Source organism: Asterias amurensis, chromosome 2 (assembly GCF_032118995.1).
Source record: "Asterias amurensis chromosome 2, ASM3211899v1".
NCBI classification, from domain to species: Eukaryota; Metazoa; Echinodermata; class Asteroidea; order Forcipulatida; family Asteriidae; genus Asterias; species Asterias amurensis.
The window spans coordinates 18715312-18732609 of NC_092649.1; the positions used below are offsets into that span (position 1 = coordinate 18715312).

The 17298-nt window shown below is 38.8% G+C and overlaps 1 protein-coding gene across 2 annotated transcripts in view; it reads left to right on the forward strand.

Moving 5' to 3' along the window:
* Positions 1 to 17298, forward strand: part of LOC139951496 (DDB1- and CUL4-associated factor 1-like) — a 39547-nt gene that overhangs the window by 13978 nt on the left and 8271 nt on the right. For both annotated transcript variants that reach the window (XM_071950425.1, XM_071950433.1), the window contains exons 16-33: positions 301 to 378; positions 733 to 876; positions 1675 to 1799; positions 2628 to 2882; positions 3639 to 3832; positions 4443 to 4518; positions 5320 to 5381; positions 6047 to 6125; positions 6824 to 6895; positions 8040 to 8096; positions 10715 to 10797; positions 11679 to 11763; positions 11999 to 12226; positions 13151 to 13244; positions 14034 to 14141; positions 15150 to 15223; positions 15609 to 15698; positions 16584 to 16803. In XM_071950425.1, coding sequence (XP_071806526.1) covers positions 301 to 378; positions 733 to 876; positions 1675 to 1799; positions 2628 to 2882; positions 3639 to 3832; positions 4443 to 4518; positions 5320 to 5381; positions 6047 to 6125; positions 6824 to 6895; positions 8040 to 8096; positions 10715 to 10797; positions 11679 to 11763; positions 11999 to 12226; positions 13151 to 13244; positions 14034 to 14141; positions 15150 to 15223; positions 15609 to 15698; positions 16584 to 16803 — 2124 coding nt within the window. The remainder of the gene's footprint in view (positions 1 to 300; positions 379 to 732; positions 877 to 1674; positions 1800 to 2627; positions 2883 to 3638; positions 3833 to 4442; positions 4519 to 5319; positions 5382 to 6046; positions 6126 to 6823; positions 6896 to 8039; positions 8097 to 10714; positions 10798 to 11678; positions 11764 to 11998; positions 12227 to 13150; positions 13245 to 14033; positions 14142 to 15149; positions 15224 to 15608; positions 15699 to 16583; positions 16804 to 17298) is intronic.

Below are 17298 nucleotides of genomic sequence, written 5' to 3' on the forward strand. Positions count from 1 at the left end.
AGATAAGATTATTATTGTGCACTATGATCTTGATGGAATAGCACCTTATAAATTTGAATTGGTATGTTATGAAGGAATTGTAGAAGGAAGCAGTTCATGTGTTGGACAGCAATTCCACAGGACCGATGGAATAAAGGACCTTAAGGGCTTGGTCGGTCGGTCAGTTATGGACAGGCGGTGATGGAACTCCATTATCAAAAGGGTCAAAATGAGTCCGTTGTGACTCTTGGTGGACTACGACAACGATAGATATTTATTACACTTATTTGTCAATAAATACAAACTATTTTGTTTGGACAGTACTCATGAGGGAGCCTGTACTACAAGATAAACAGTCGGAGCATTTGAAATTCTGCAAGTATGCCTCCGAGCTCATCGGTAAGTTACCCAGTTCAGCTTTTCTTAAAGTTGTGTGTGGCACCAAGTATGCTGGGAACCATTGTCAAAGGAAATGTGCTTGAATCCAGTGGTATTGAAAATAGTCTGTTCCAGCAAGTTAAATATGCACTTAACAAGAAGTCCCATAGATCTGCTAATAAAAAGTAGTAGTCCTGGCAGATTTATTACCAAATCGACCAACAGTGGGAACAATCAAGGTAATGTACACCGGTGAACATCACTTACCCATGGTACATGCGTAATAAACTTCACAGTTTGTTACCGAGGAATAACATGTATATTTGTATAATGGTGTATATATAGAAGCTGACAATCGTATTTTCTTTCCTACAGAGAAAGTGACGGGCAAGCCAATGTCGCTCAGCGGTGATGCAACACTTTCCAAGCTTCATAAAGCTAGTATTGTTGCTCAAACTAAGATATCGTACTCACAAAAAGAACTGCTGCAGCTTATCCATAGTCACCTAGTATCGCAAGGTGAGTTTATAGTATTGTTTTACACTCGGAATTTGCAGGTGTCACGTCAACTTGGCAAAAAATATGTAAGAATAAAACTAAGATGATGACTCTTTTCCTCGGGATAAATATACTTTTTAATTACCAAATTCACCTGAGGCCATCATCAGAAAAATCTTGAATGTGCCATAGTGGTATGCAATTTCACTGTGCGTTTTTATATACATGTATAACTCTATGCTGTGCGTTTTGCAGTGAAGTGCGCATTTTAGGAGACATGGCGTTAATACACGTAAACTTAACTGCCGACCAACATTGTCATTGCCAAGGAGTCAATAACTGTATAACAAACACTTAAAGACACTGGACACTTCTGATAATTGTCAAAGACCAGTCTTCTCACTTGGTGTATCTCAACATATGCATAAAATAACAAACCTGAGAAAATTTGAGCTTAATTGGTCGTCGAAGTTGTGAGACAGTATTGAAAGAGTAAGCACCCTTGTCACACGAAGTTGTGTGCTTTAAGATGCTTGACTTCAGGACCCCAAAATCTAATTGTGAGGTCTCAAAATCAAATTCAAATAATTTAGTGGGAAATTACTTCTTTCTCGAAAACTACATTACTTCAGAGGGAGCCGTTTGTCACAATAATCTATACTATCAACAGCTCTCCATTGATCGTTAACAAGTAAGTTTTTATGCTAACAATTATTTTGAGTAGTTCCCAACAGCGTCCACTGCCTTTAAACCAAACTGAATATTCTTTATCCCCAATGCAAATTTAACATCTATTAAAACGTTATATCTTGTTCACAGGTTTGAATGAAACAGCAAGCGTCTTACAGAGAGAGGCTAGGATACCAAAGATATCAACAAGTTTACTGACCCCTGGCCTTTCCCCTCACGCCGCTGGTACCTTACTAACACCCGCTTCAATAATGGTACGTCCCCTGTAACATGTAGCATAATTGGCTTTTATAATAATAAGTCCCATATATGTATATGATACAAAAAAGTTGGGGTTTTTTTCAAATCAAATTAATAAACTTTTTACTATTCAGAAGATTGCTTTGCTTTGTTTAGTTTTGACAGTAGTTTTTATTTTTTATTTTGTAAAAGTTTGTCCAATAGTAAATAAAGTTCGTCCAATAGTAAATGAAGTTTGTCCAATGGTAAATGATGTTTAATAGTTTCATAGAAATCTTGAATTTTGTCACACTAAAGCACTGACTAAATACCATGTTTTGTTGGATTGTGTATAAACAAGTTGTTTTTCTTCATTGCACAAGTTGTTTTTCTTCATTGCTTTTGATGAAGATGTTGTTGCTATGAAAGTTCATGTAGATATTTTTTACTAGCTAGTCATTACAACTTATTTTCCTACATCTGTGAAATGACATTGTTTTGGGCGTAGTTTTTGATTTTCGGAAATTTAATTTAAGCTTGTAAATTTTTTAGCTGATTACTGCTTCTTAATGAAATTTATAATGCCATAGAAAATGTGAAATCACTTTACAAAGTTGCTGGTCATCCCTTCCTCGTCACCAATTGTTTTAAACAGTGGTGGAAACAATTCAGAAAAGTCAACTATCTTTATTTGTACGTGACTGAACTCAACAACAGCCATTTTGTAACAAAACAATAACACTAAACAATAACAACCAAGAGAGGGCGCTATACAGAATAGAGACTTTGCAAGTTTTTATAACGTTCATTTAAAATGTTAAGCATTATTTGAATTAGAAATAAATCTTTTTCTTTGTTTACAGCCCCGATCATTCCACACCCCGAGGGTTCCACCACCGATCTCACACATCTCCCAAAGCCACAACCCACCCAACTCCACCTTACCCCTTCCCCCACTCAGTGTATCCGTATCTCAGGATCATTGTCTGGGCTCACAGGGTAGTGGTGTTGGGGATCCCAGCCCAGGTACCCACTCGGCACCCACTACGCCCCAGCACATCGGACGGATATCATTCTGCCCGGATAGGAATGCGACCACACCGGGGAGTGTGAATAGAGTGAGTAGACACCTGTGTCCTTCAGCATGATGCATTTGTACTTAGGATGGGATGTAAAGCCGTTGGTCCTGTGTGTTGTGTAACGCACATTAGAGAACCCGTTGCACCAATAGCAAAGAGAAGGGGTTGGCCCCAGTGTTCCTGGTTTGATTAGCTGCATATTGTGCCACAGCACCTTGTAAACTATTACATGGTAATAAGAAGTAGGTCTCATAATTCAATCGTAGTCCCAAATTCCTTGCAGGAAAATACTGTATGGTAGAGCGCCTTGAGCACCACTGACTGAAAAAATTAAAAGTCAATTTGGGTTTAAGGCCTTCAGTTGAGGCATTTAGGGGAGAAGTGGCTGCACATACGTAGCGATGAGTTTTTACTTGCACATTGTACATACCCACCACTCATGGACAAGAAGTCCCTCGGTATTACATCCAGACTAAAGGCCGTGTCACACTGCAGGGATAATGAAAACGATAACGATCACGACGCAAAGAGAACGCATTTTATTGGTTGAATTGCTCCATGCAGGATACGCACACGCTCATCCGACCAATAGAATGCGTTTCTCTTTGTGTCGTGATCGGTATCGTTTTCGTTATGTGTGACTCTGCCTTTATGGATCCTGCTGAGTACAGAAGTAGAAGTAGAAGTTACACCCCAGTTTGTTATTTTTGCACATGAGATTTGTTTTCCCTAAATGAATGATCTTATTGGGTTGGTATTTTTGGGAATTTATTTTTGTTCCAACATTTATGACAGGTTAAAAAGAGAATCATCCGAGAGAAAGTATCCCAGAATGCCTTATTCCTTGGGAGTGGGGTCGGAGGTCAGTCCAAACGGCGTCAGGTACCCAGCCCCCCATCATTAGACATCATAGTATCACAGTACCTCAGGGAGCAACATGCACACTGTAGAAACCCGGTCGTTGCCTGCCCGAGTTTTTCACTGCTAGAGTAAGTCAGAGAGAGACAAAGGAGAACCAAGTCTGAGTCTTTGTCAGTTGTGATGTAGAAAAGTCCTGGAATACTTTAAAGCCTTGACTGCTGAGGGGGGGGGGGAGCTAGCATTTTCAACATAAAAAAGGACCAACTACATTATCAGTACATTTGTAGGTCTTTGAGTATGTAAATTCTTTGAACTTTGAACTATCGCCCAGGAGGTTCAGGGGATTTCATTCGTAGACTAAAGGGAGACCCAATCCGCTAGCTAACTATCCAAGTTATTTTCCTCGTAATGATTTGGAGAGTCTGTAAACAATAATAATAATAACGATAATAACCAATCCTTATATAGCGTATTTCACAATAACCGTATTAATGTGATTTACATTAGTGCCCACTGAAATATAATGTCAGTCTGGAAGTTGGGGGAAAGGCTTTCCTCTATACCAAGGGGAGACCCAGACCCACTACTGTATTCTGTATTTAGTGTGGTATAGAGAGTCTGTAAATCCACTGAAATGCAACACATGGGATGTTTAGGTCTTCAAACTCAAGACCAAGGGGAGACTTAGTTTGTGTATTTGTATGAGTTGTTAACTGTTTACGATTTGTTGCCAAACAGACCCCATCAATGTCCAGAACCAAAGTTTCGTCAGAATGCTCCAATTAACGCAACGTCAAGAATCTTCAGAAGAGCTGTGAGTTTCAACTACAAATTTAGTTTTGTTTTTGTTCCAATGGTTTATAAATATCTAAAAATCTTCAGATTAACAGTTTCCATTAGTTCTAAGACTTTGTAGAAGTCTTCAGCCTTCCATCCGAAGAATTTACAAAAATGGGCGTCTTTTGATAATTGGCACTCATTGTAAAAAAAAGCATTCAAACCAACTATCGGTTCAATCTCCTGCCCACCTGCTGGTCCATGCCACAAAATACCACAGGAGACTGGGGAGACTAAGTCCACAGTATACAAGCCACTATCGGTATTCTCTCCTGCCCACCTGCTGGTCCATACCACAAAATACCACAGGAGACTGTGGAGACTAAGTCCACAGTATATAAGCCACTATCGGTATACTCTCCTGCCCACTTGCTGGTCCATGCCACAAAACGCCACAGGAGACTGGGGAGACTAAGTCCACAGTATATAAGCCACTATCGGTATACTCTCCTGCCCACTTACTGGTCCATGCCACAAAACGCCACAGGAGACTGGGGAGACTAAGTCCACAGTATATAAGCCACTATCGGTATACTCTCCTGCCCAACTGGCCTATGCCACAAAATGCTACAGGAGCCTGTGAACTCTAAGTCCATAGTACACAAACCATGGGGTCTCCTGATAATACCAGCTGTACAAATAGAAGACGCCCATGCACTCAAATGATAGCCTTGAAGGTACTTTGTGGTAGTTGGTGGTACAAGTGTATGGGAGGGTTTTAAGGGTTTTAAAGAATTATAACAATTTTGCTAATTTGTTGATGATTTCTGTTGTACAGATCAGACCAATGCATGGTGGTGTGGACGGGTTAAGATGTACGAGACATTTTATCTACAGTAGGTAAGTAGACTCTTCCAGATTCCACACAGACTCTAAAAAACATCTCGAGCTATTGGGACCTTTAACCACGACCTGACACAATCAAACAACTACACTGTACATGACCGATTGACTCTTTACAGAGTGGGATCACAACCAAACACAACAAACTGGAAGTGACTCGTCCTAAGAAGCTTCAAGACACCACAGTGTTGCCCCGGAAAGGCTTAAAACTACAAAAACACCACAGACGTTAATACTGAACTTACCAGAGGCAAAATTTATAGCGGTTGGCATATCGCGCTTACGAAACTGTCTACTTTTACAGGCATTGTAAGCACATACATGTATTGTTTTGGTAAGCATGATTGAAGTGGCTACTGGATTTGTAAGAAACTAAGGGTGTGTCCCTGCGGTGCTCATTCAGGTGAGCCCCTGACAAGAGCTAATCGAACGATCACACTCTCCTCTCCGTCTCTTGGTGACGTCATGCACCTCGGGCCAGCCTCAAGTGACCCGTTCCACAAGCAGGCTAAGGGGGCTGACCTGGGTGAGCCCCTGGAATGACGTCCAAGCTATTCGAACGTACCAGGGGCAGACCGGGTTTGACTCGGGGAAGCTAATCAAACGCACCCTAAGCTTCAGGAGCTTAAAACATGTCAACAATTTTTGTTTTCCTCTCTTAGATTTCATCCATCTCTGACTTATCGTGACCCTGATGAGGACAGTTGCTTCACTTGCTGCCGTTTTAGCCGACATGTGGATGTAAGTATTTACAATAGATGTTAAAGGCAGTGGACACTATTGGTAATTACTCAAAATAATTATTAGCACAAAACCTTACTTGTAATGGGGAGCTGTTGATAGTATGAAACATTTTGAGAAATGGCTCCCTCTGAAGTAACGTAGTTTTCGATGATTTTTCTTTCATTATTACCGTGCAACTTCGACGACCAATTGAGCTCAAATTTCACAGGTTTGTAATTTTATGCATATGTTGAGATACACCAAGTGAGAAGACTGGTCTTTGACAATTACCAATAGTGTCCACTGTCTTTAAATTTGCATCGGGGATAAAGAATATTAATTTTTGGTTTTTACCCATACACCGATGTGTGTTAGGACTGTATACTCAATACTTTCTCAGTAAGTGCCTGTGAAATTTTTTCACAAGATTCAAGAAAGTACTGAGTATACAGTGCTAACACACATCGGTGTATGAGTAAAAACCAAATATTAATATAAGTATTTACAGTTGCAAAATCTAAGTATTAGTTTTGCATAGAACCTTCCAATAACTGAAAAATTTTCTCAAGATCTTTTTTTTTTTAGCTAAAGCTGAAACAATGTATCTGGGACCAATTTATGTTGGGCCAAATTGGTCACAAAAATGTTAATACACCCACGAGACTTGCACGGCCTATGGTTTTTTGTACTGATTTGTATTTTGTATTTTGTTGCAGCCCACTGAGATGTTTTTGTGGCTTGGTAATTATGGAGGCGAGTTGAAGGCATACAATATCTATACAAACACGGTGAGTCCAAATATTCAAGTACTTTGATAAACTTTAAGATATTTTAACAACCTTTTAGCGGGATTCTGCCTTTTGATTGGTTGAGAGGGCGTCTTATAAGGTCTTAGTTTTACTACAAAGATGTGTGAACGCAACGTGCCATACAACACAGCACCAATGTACTTCACTCCAAGCAACTAATGTACTATATCCATAGCAACCAATGACATATACCCCTAGCAACCAATGTACTATATATACCCCTAGCAAGCAAAGAACTATACTCCTAGCAAACAATGTACAACACCCATAGCAACCAATGTACTGAAGCCCTAGCAAACAACCATAGCAACCATTGTACTGTAGCCCTAGCAAACAATGAATTACACCCTAGACATCTAGACATAACACCTTTAAGTCTAATTTAACTGATCCCTAATCACCTTGGTGTATTGTTAAGATTGATTTATCGATGATAATAATAATAGCACAGTACTTATGTAGCGCAACACGCAAAGGTCCCAATGCTCTTTACAACAATAAACCTTGTTGACGTTATTCTGGTAGGCATATTCTTATCATAAGGACTCTTATATAGCGTGCATATCCATCACCCAGTGACTCTTAAGGCGCTTTAAAGGGAAGGTACATGTTTGGTAATTACTCAAAACAAATATTAACTTGAAAACTGACTTGGTAATGAGCATTGGAGAGCTGTTGATAGTATAAAACATTGTGAGAAACGGCTCCCGCTGAAGTAGCATATGTAGAAATAGCTGGAAGTCTTTTATTCATATCTGAAAGCACACAAATTCATCCAACAAGGGTGTTTTTTCTTTCATCATTTTCTCTCAACTCCGATGACCAATTGAGCTCAAATTTTCACAGGTTTGTCATTTTATGCATTTGTTGAGAAACACCAAGTGAGAACACTGATCTTTGACAGTTACCAATAGTGTACCTTCCCTCTAACGTGCAGTAATTTCCTGCACGGTTTAAGTTTGACTAAGTTTTAATGATGTGATCTACTCCTTTTTACATAGCACCATGTAATGGTTTACAATGTGCTTTGGCGCAATAGGCTGCCAATTATAATATTTGTGCTACAGCAGCTCTACAAAATTAAGCTCAAACTTTGATGGGTTGTTTTTGTCTCCCAATGCAGGAGGAAGCATCGTACAGTTGCCACGACTCGCCTATAACGAACCTCGAGCCCTCCAGGGTGAGTTTGAATAAATTGTTCTAAAAGTGAATTAAAAATAACTAATGATTGCATTTGTGCACAAATGCAGAGCAGTTTTGTTATTAACGTTTTCAAATTTGTCAATGTCACATAACCACGGGATGTGGCTCCAACCAACCAATGTAAGAAAGACGAACAAGCCATGCACTCATGAAATAAATGAACAGTGAAAGAAGCACTTCTAATTTACTATATACATCAGTATTTAATTATGAAATTCCTCATCGAACACTATCAATCAACATGTCCAATATTCTTTGGCTCTAATTACAATTCCTTGATTCAAATAAAATCTCCTCCAAAATTAAACCAAAATAATTTATCTATCCTTACTTCACCTAAATCAAAACTTCAAACCTCAAAACGTTCTGAACTTCACTTCACTTACTATCTTCAATGAAAATCAATAAAGAAAAACTATACTCTGTTCTCAAACTCCACAAACTTCTTTAAATGTCAATATAATAACTTGGGCTAGTAGAACCCTCCACTTAACTTCAAATCTAAATTACGTCTTAGAAAAACTTCTTATTCCAACTTCTGCTCACAACTGGAGTGTAAAACAACTCCCTTAATCTCAAATAACAATTATTTCTTTCCAACTTCTTTTCACAACTGGAGAATAAAACAACTCCCTTAATCTCAAATAGCAAAGTTTCTTCCAAACTTCTTTTTCACAACTGGAGAATAAAACAACTCCCTTAATCTCAAATAGCAAAACTTCTTCCAAACTTCTTTTTCACAACTGGAGAATAAAACAACTCCATTAATCTCAAATAGCAAAACTTCTTTCAAACTTCTTTTTCACAACTGGAGAATAAAACAACTCCCTTAATCTCAATAGCAAAATTTCTTCCCAACTTCTTTTTCACAACTGGAGAATAAAACAACTCCCTTAATCTCAAATAGCAAAACTTCTTTCCAACTTCTTTTCACAACTGGAGAATAAAACAACTCCCTTAATCTCAAATAGCAAAATTTCTTTCCAAAATTTATGGCTATGGAAGAAGAAAATTATTCTCCCAAATGTTAAATGTATAATGTCAGCAAATACAAAATTGCAATCCAACCTGGCTTTTACTGACTATCTACAAAAAGTGTCTTTACTCTCATGGAAGACAAAAATTACTTAAGAAATTGCTCCCATCTTCCGATGATAAATATATATATATATACAAGCATAGAGTTTTTATATACAGAACCATTGTTCCAAAATTATCGGGCTAGCTGTTCTTTCGACGGAATCCGTTCAGAGGATAAAAAGCTTGAAGCTATACCCAGTCTTCATTCTTGACAAAATTCCACATCAGTTCAAATGGTTAGCTCAATCATGGTTCATCCAGTGTAGGGTGGTAGGAAGATGGAGTATCCCGATTAATGTCTGTCGTAAACTGTTTAACCCGGAACCAGTGCCATCTACAAAATCAATACCAACCATACCGATACCATAATGATAATTGAACAGTTCTGTCTGGAAATGCTTATAATCAAATAGTTTCTACACTTGGTTTGCACTATAATCATAAACTATCAAACTGTACATTTTCGTACTAAACTTAGAATGAATTTCAAAGCAATATTTGTTCACAAAATAATTCACAACTTACGGTTAGGAGTTCCCTTTAAACTTAAACGGTGTCTGTCTGTTATAGCTTTCTGTTGAAACAGCAAAATCTTCAATTTGTCGCAATGATACAATTTATCAAACAAAATTCTGCATGAAGGTCCTGCAATATGTCTGACCTCCCTGATAGCAGATCTTGGAATGACCAACCACACCCTAATCTAAGGCTGCAAGGAATTCTTAAGCTCACCCAACCATGGCACCCACTCTACAGAACAATAGTCACCTCTCAATGCACACACATACACCCTACATCAGCCCACTCATGTCTTCCCAAATAAGGACTTGTTCACTCAACTGTAGTTCACTGACTGCATCACAGAACTAAATGAAAATTCATTGTATCTCTAAACTCTTGACCAATAAAATAAATGAGGGAAATATAAAAAATACACATGGGTTATTTACAGTACTAGATCACTTGTGACAGTCAACTGAATTTGAAATTCTCTTAGCATCAAAGTAGTTATGACCAATCCAGCCTATTTAAAAAAATAATTTGGATTGATACCATGTTCAAATAGCAATTTATGACTTAAAGGTGCAAATTCTAAAACTGATTAAATAATAATAATTTCATCCTGACAATGAATAGAGCAAGCTAGTTGAAACGTTGAGGCAATTAAAGAACTGACTCTGCGGTAGAGCAGTTAATAGCGATCCTTTACTAATGCAGTAGTCCCAGCCGATTTTCTAACTTCCACCCTGGTAGTAGTTAAAAAGCAGGACACTTCGTTTCAGAACTGAGAAGTCTTTGAAAATAAAAACCAATAGACAAAAATTACAATATATAGACTGATTTATATTAAATAAAACACTAGTGACTGATTTGCAATTCATTGTACACATACTTTTTTCTTGTTGTGTTCTTCTGAGGTGTTAGGTGCTGTTTAAAATGCATTTGGTGTTATTATTTTCTGTTTTTGTTTTAGAAAGGCTGGCACTGATAACATTTACTTTTTGGTGTTTGTAGGATGGAAAACTCATTCTGACCTCCAGTTCGTGGAGTCATCCCATGTCTGCGCTATGGGGTATCGGTGACACCTTTGATAAAAAGTATGTATCACTCCGTGGAAGTGTCGGGGTCGAGTGGTTAAGAGCATCAAATTCAAACTCTGGTGTTTCTGATCAGCAGAGTGTGGGTTCGCATCCCCAGCTGTGACACCTGTGTCCTTAAAGCCATTGGACACTTGTCCAAAGGCCCACACTTCGTGCATCACAACTTATATATAAAATAACAAAGCTGTGAAAATTTAGGCTCAATCGGTCATCGGAGTCGGGATAAAATTACGGGAAAACCCAACCTTGTTTCCGCACGTATCGCCGTGTCATGACATGTGTTTAAAATAAATCTGTAATTCTCGATATCGAGAATTGATAATTGTTTTAATAGTTTCTCAAAAAGTAAAGCATTTCATGGAATAAAGTTTCAAGAGAAGTCTTTCTCCATTACCTTCTGCAAACCCTGTAAGCTATTTGTAAATCTGACACTTAACCGTTGCTTCATCCTTCGGATAGGGTAGGGTGTAAAGCCATTGGTCCCATGTGTTGTGTAACGCATGTAAAAGAACCCAGTGCACTTATCGAAAAGAGAAGGGGTTTGCCCCGGTGTTCCCGGCTGTGGCTGCTGTATGCTCCTTAGCACCTTGTAAACCCTTATAAGAGCATAAAAGGATTCAACATCTTAGTTTGTGTATATACTCAGCGCCTTGAGTACCTTGCGCTATATAAGACTTCGATTTTATTATTATTATTATTACAACTGGGTTAACATTACAATCAAAATCTTTGAATGAAGTTACAACAATGACATACAATTTGAGGAAAAAAATCTCAGAAAAAAATTGCGGGAAAAAAAATCTTGAAGTAACACAACAATTTCTCATGAAGAAGTTATTGATTGAAGATGTTTTTTTTTGTTACGGATTTGTTTTCAGGTTTACGTTCCAGGAAGATCAACATGTGGAATTCAGTAAGCTGTCTCAAGATCGAATTATAGGGACCAAGGATGAAACGGCATTTGTAAGTCCATCTCCTCATTTTCATCTCGCTGTTTTCAAAGAGCATTTATGGTGCAGCAAATTACAGTTGACCATCAAGGAGTTTGAACCCTGCTCATGCATTTTTCGCTAATGAGCATGACACTCTAGCAAATTGCAGTTGACCATCAGGGGGTTTGAACCCGTTTGTGATTGTTGTCACAGACCATCACATCAGAAAAAGCCACTAAAAGACAGTTGTTTTTTATTCTGGTCAGATTTACGACACCTCTACCGGTCAGCAGATCCTCAAACTGGAAGACTTCAGCAACAACTACACCAAGAACCGTGCGACCTTTGACCCGACTGATGAGCTAGTCCTCAACGATGGAGTATTATGGGATGTTCGGTCGGCTAAAGCCATCTACAAGTTTGACAAGTTTCAGAGTAACATCAGTGGAATGTTCCATCCTGCTGGACTTGAGATTATTATCAACTCGGAAATTGTATCCTTTTTTTATCTTAGAATGGCCTCGACTATGTACACATTAGCCTTAGAACATCTGGGCCCAATTTCATAGAGCTACCAAGTACAAAATACTGCATAGCATGAAATTTCTTTCTTGATAAAAACAGGATTACCAACCAAGTTTCCATTTGTTACATATTGCTTGTTACTGGTATTCAGCTGTTGTTTGCTTACCCTGAAAATTACATGGAAGTTTGGTTGGTAATCTTGTTTTTATCGAGGCAAAATTTTCATGCTAAGCAAATTTTTGTGCTTAGCAGCTCTGTGAAATTGGGCTCTGATGTGAATCATGCCAGAGATCTGCCTTGAGCCACTTCAATCCCCTTCAAAAGCACCTTTGACCTCGCATTCAATTCACATGGAGATTTGCAGTCAAATCATACATACATTTGTATACATATAAAACAACAATGCATACACTGAATGTATACAATAATAATACTGTAGATGATCAATGGGTAATCAAAACAGACCACAGCCACATTTTATAATCAAAACCGCAGAGGGCAAGAAAGGGCAACGACAATCAGTTAAAAATACCCAGCATCTCATCTACCATCTACGAAAAAATTTTCTTTCCAAGAACACTGAAATTATGGAATAAACTTCAATAATCCCTCATGGATTTCAAATCCTACCAAATCTTCAAAAGTAAACATTCACAATCTAGGCCTAAACAACAACAACAAAACGAATGAGATGACACTCTCCTGATGACCTCCTTGTTAAGTTCCCCAGCGAAAGTTTCAGGAGGAAAATCTACCAAGTACCAAGTACCGCTTGTGGCACAAATACACCAACATAAACCCAAACCCAAGAATTGTGTATGTCTGTTAATTATTAATGGTGTCCTAACAGGGAAGAAGTGTTAAATGTAACCGTCCTTAACCTTGCCAATCAGTGGGACGTGAGAACGTTCAATTTAATGCACACAGTACCAGCGCTGGACCAGTGTAATATTGTATTCAACACGGCAGGGACCGTCATTTACGGAAGTAAGATTGACTAAGATCAGTATCTATAACACCAACTTATGCCTGGGCGACTAGTGAAATTTAATACTCGACTAGTCCCACCTCAAATAGTCGCGACGACAACACTAGTCGCGACTAATTTTCAATTCTCAAGATGCATTGTTGCAATGGGTGCCGCAAGCGCAATATAGTCAAAGTCAAGCCGAAAGGATGGAAGGATTGTGTCACTGATGTCTGATTGTGTTTCGCAAGTAATTTATGTTGTAGCGTAGTGAGCCACAAAATTGGCTTACCAACCAGAATCACGACTATTTTTGTGGTAGATGAAAAATGATAGTCGCGACTCTGCTGATGATTTAATAGTCCTCTTCATCTTCAAGACTAAGGGGGGACCAAAAATGACGCCTTGTTTTTTTTTATAATAATAAACTACAGCATTTATAAGGCGCACTTTACTGAAAAAGAGGAACAATCAAAGGCGCCGGTCAAGTTTTGTGAGGTTGTTGGAAAGAGAGTAAGAACAAGTGTGTTTTGAGTTTCTACTGTTTTATAGTTTGTAAATCTTTCTGAAATGCCACACTTTAGAGGCTCAATAAAGTTAAGCCCATACACCATTTGTAACTCTTCATCTTCTAGACTAAGGGGGGACCCAAGATGACGCCTTGTCTTTTTTTATATACTGTTTTAGAGTTTGTAAATCTATGTGAAATGCCACACTTTAGAGGTTCAATAAGGTTAAGCCCATATACACCATTTGTAACTGTATTCTTATTTCAAGTCTTAACCTTTGTCTTCTTTCGTGTCTTGCAGCCGTCTTCCAATCAGATGCAGATGAAGACCTCCTTGACGAGGAGAGACTAAAGAGCCCATTTGGTTCTTCCTTCCGAACCTTCGATGCCACAGACTACAAACCAATAGGTAGAGATCATGACTCCTAAAGAAGAGTCAGTGACTAGACCACGTTTTGAATAAGTGCAGGAGTCTCATCAAACACTTATAGATAGTTTGGGATTGGAGCAAAAAAAATAAAAAAACAAGACAAAAACAAAATAAAATTACTGTGTCGGCGCTCTACCGGCTGACCTATCTAGCCCTATGTTGGCGATCTCCCTATAAACCATAAATATCTTTGTTCGGGGGTGCCAGTCAGAAGCCATACAACCATTAACTGACGTGTAGCCAGGGATCACACCCAATCTATGATACAACCTGGGAAGTGGCAGCCAGGGGATCACTTTAAGGGGATTCAACTTTTAATTTCAGATATTAAATATTATAAACCACAAGGGAAACTGACTGGGTAAATACTTAAAGAGCAGACAACTTTAGTAGAGGCACGGGAAGGAGGCCGACCCGTTATTTAAAAAAGGCTGAGAATCCACTAAAATACCACCGCAAAACACATACAATGTGGTCTAAAATATCAAACGATCTCGCGCATTTTAATTATGCATTGACGTCATCAAACCCTCTTAGAGGTAAACCGATGATGAAACAATGGAAACGTGCAGATTGAATGCGTGGTGAACAGGACTGGCCAAAGAAGCCGGTGCACTTATCGAAAAGAGAAGGTGTCTGCCCCAGTGTTCCTGGCTGGATAGGCAGCATATTGCGCCATAGCACCTTGTAAACCATTACATGGTGCTATGTAAAAAGAGTAGATCTCATAATTCAACACATAGTCCCATATACCTTTGCAGGAGAATACCGTATGTTGAAGCGCTTTGGGCGTCACTGAGTGACGAATATGCCTGCTATACGAGAAGCCTCTATTATTATTATTGAATACAAAATGTCAGAATAAACCAACAGTTTTTGTGCAGGGAGAACTACCTCTTTTAGAAGAAGTCATCACGAGGTTTATTCCATAACATAATATTGTAATAGTTGTAAACTAATGGATTTTTGTCTCTCGTTTATCGTCAGCCACAATTGATGTCAAGAGGAATATATTTGATCTGGCCACAGACCCAACAGACTGCTATCTTGCTGTACTAGAGGTGGGTACAACTTCATGTCAAAAAATACTGGCAGTCTCCTGATGATGACTAGAGTAAGCTAGTCAAAACATTGAGACTAATTCAAGAACTGACTCCGCGGTAGTGCAGTTTATTACGATCCTATAAGCTAAAGTAGTAGTTCCAGCCAATTTGCTATACCTTCCGCCAGGAAGTAGTTATAAAGCAGGACAGTTCTTTTCAGAACTGAGAAGTCTACCGAACATCCGATACATCTACTCCGCGGTAGTAGAATAAAAAAAGACAGTTCTCCGCAAACCAAATATTTATTGATACCTCACCATGCAATGCCTCAAATCCTATGTAAATGAAGAAACAATCAATCAAAAAACGAAACTCAATTTTTTCTTTCTTATTTCAATGACAGACCCAGGGCAGTGTAGAAACACTCAATGTTGAGAGCGTGTGTAGAATGTATGAAGTAGGACGACCAAAGAGAGCTGATGGAGAAGACGAGGTAAGACAAACCATTTCCTCACAGGGTGTCGGAGTGGGTAACGGCATCGGATTCAAGTTCTGGTGGTTAAGTCATCGGAGTGTGGGTTTGAATTGTTATGAATCTACATTTGACTGTAGATTCGTTTCAAATCTACAGTTGAGTGTACAAACTGAAGCGACATGATCGTCTTTCCGAAAACAACATGTTAAAAACTCAGCTGAAAAGATGTTATAAACGCTGTTAAATTCAATATTGTGGTGCATAATATGCTTATAACTTTTGAAAAATAGTTATAGAATAGACTCTAAAGTGTACATTCGTGACTACAATGTACACGCCTTAAAGGAACACGTTTCCTTGGATCGGTCGAGTTGGTCTTTGAAAAGCGTTTGTAACCATTTTTTATAAAATGCATATGGGTAGAAAGATGTTGTAAAAGTAGAATACAATGATCCACACGAACATGCCTCGAAATTGCGTGGTTTTCCTTTTACCTTGTGGACTAACACGTCGGCCATTTATGGGGGTCAAAATTTTGACTCCCATAAATGGCCGACCATGTTAGTTCGTACAGTAGAAGGAAAACCACGCAATTTCGAGGCAAACTTGTGTGGATCATTGTATTCTACTTTTAAAACATCTTTCCAACCATATGCATTTTATAAAAAACGGTTACAAGCGCTTTTGTTTTGACCAACTCATCCGATCCAAGGCAACGTGTTCCTTTAAGTGTATACATTCTATCTGAAGTGTAGATTCGTTACTGAACACGCCTTCAGCTCGTACATTCTATCTTAAGTGTAGATTCATGACTACAATGTACACGCCTTCAGCTAGTACATTCTAACCACACTTTCTCATCCATTCTCCTTAACATCTTTGTGATGCTCTCATCTTTTTTAGGATGAGGAAGATGACGACGAGGAAGGATCAGACGACGATGATGACGATGAAGACAGTCTTCCAGATTTCGACGTCGACGACCTTCTTGGTGAGAGCAGCGATCATGAAGACGGAGGCAGGGAAGGAGATGACGATCGACCGGCGCGTCTTGAAGATGATGATGATGATGATGATTTAAGTAGCAGAGACTCGGACGTACATCTTCTCAGCTCAGACTCTGGTAGTTAGAATTGTCTTCTTTTTATCGTTCGTTTGTGCAAGTACGTCCCAATTAATGGGGCTACAAGCAGAAAAATTATTTAAAGTGGAAAGAACTCGGGGGAGGTGAGAAGGTAGGAATTGATATTCCTCTTAAAACAATCTGGATTGTAGGATGGAGGGAAACATGCACCAGGCAGGTTGTTCCAAAGACAAGAGTTCTTAGCATCGTCATACAGGTCCAACATTTAACTTTCAGCCTGAGAGAAGGTTGGAAACCTATGTTTCAACGCAGGAAATGGCTTGTTTACCCAACACTGAAACGCTCTGCAACTATACAACTGCGCATGTGCACAATGCGTTATGGTATGATACAGGTTTAATGGGTATGATATGGGTTTTATCAGGTCAGTGATTAGCCAATCAGAATCAAGGATTCAATCTTACTTGAAGATAAATCAATTTATGATGTTTAGAAACTCGGTCTGAATTACTGTCAATTTGTTTTCTTTCTTTC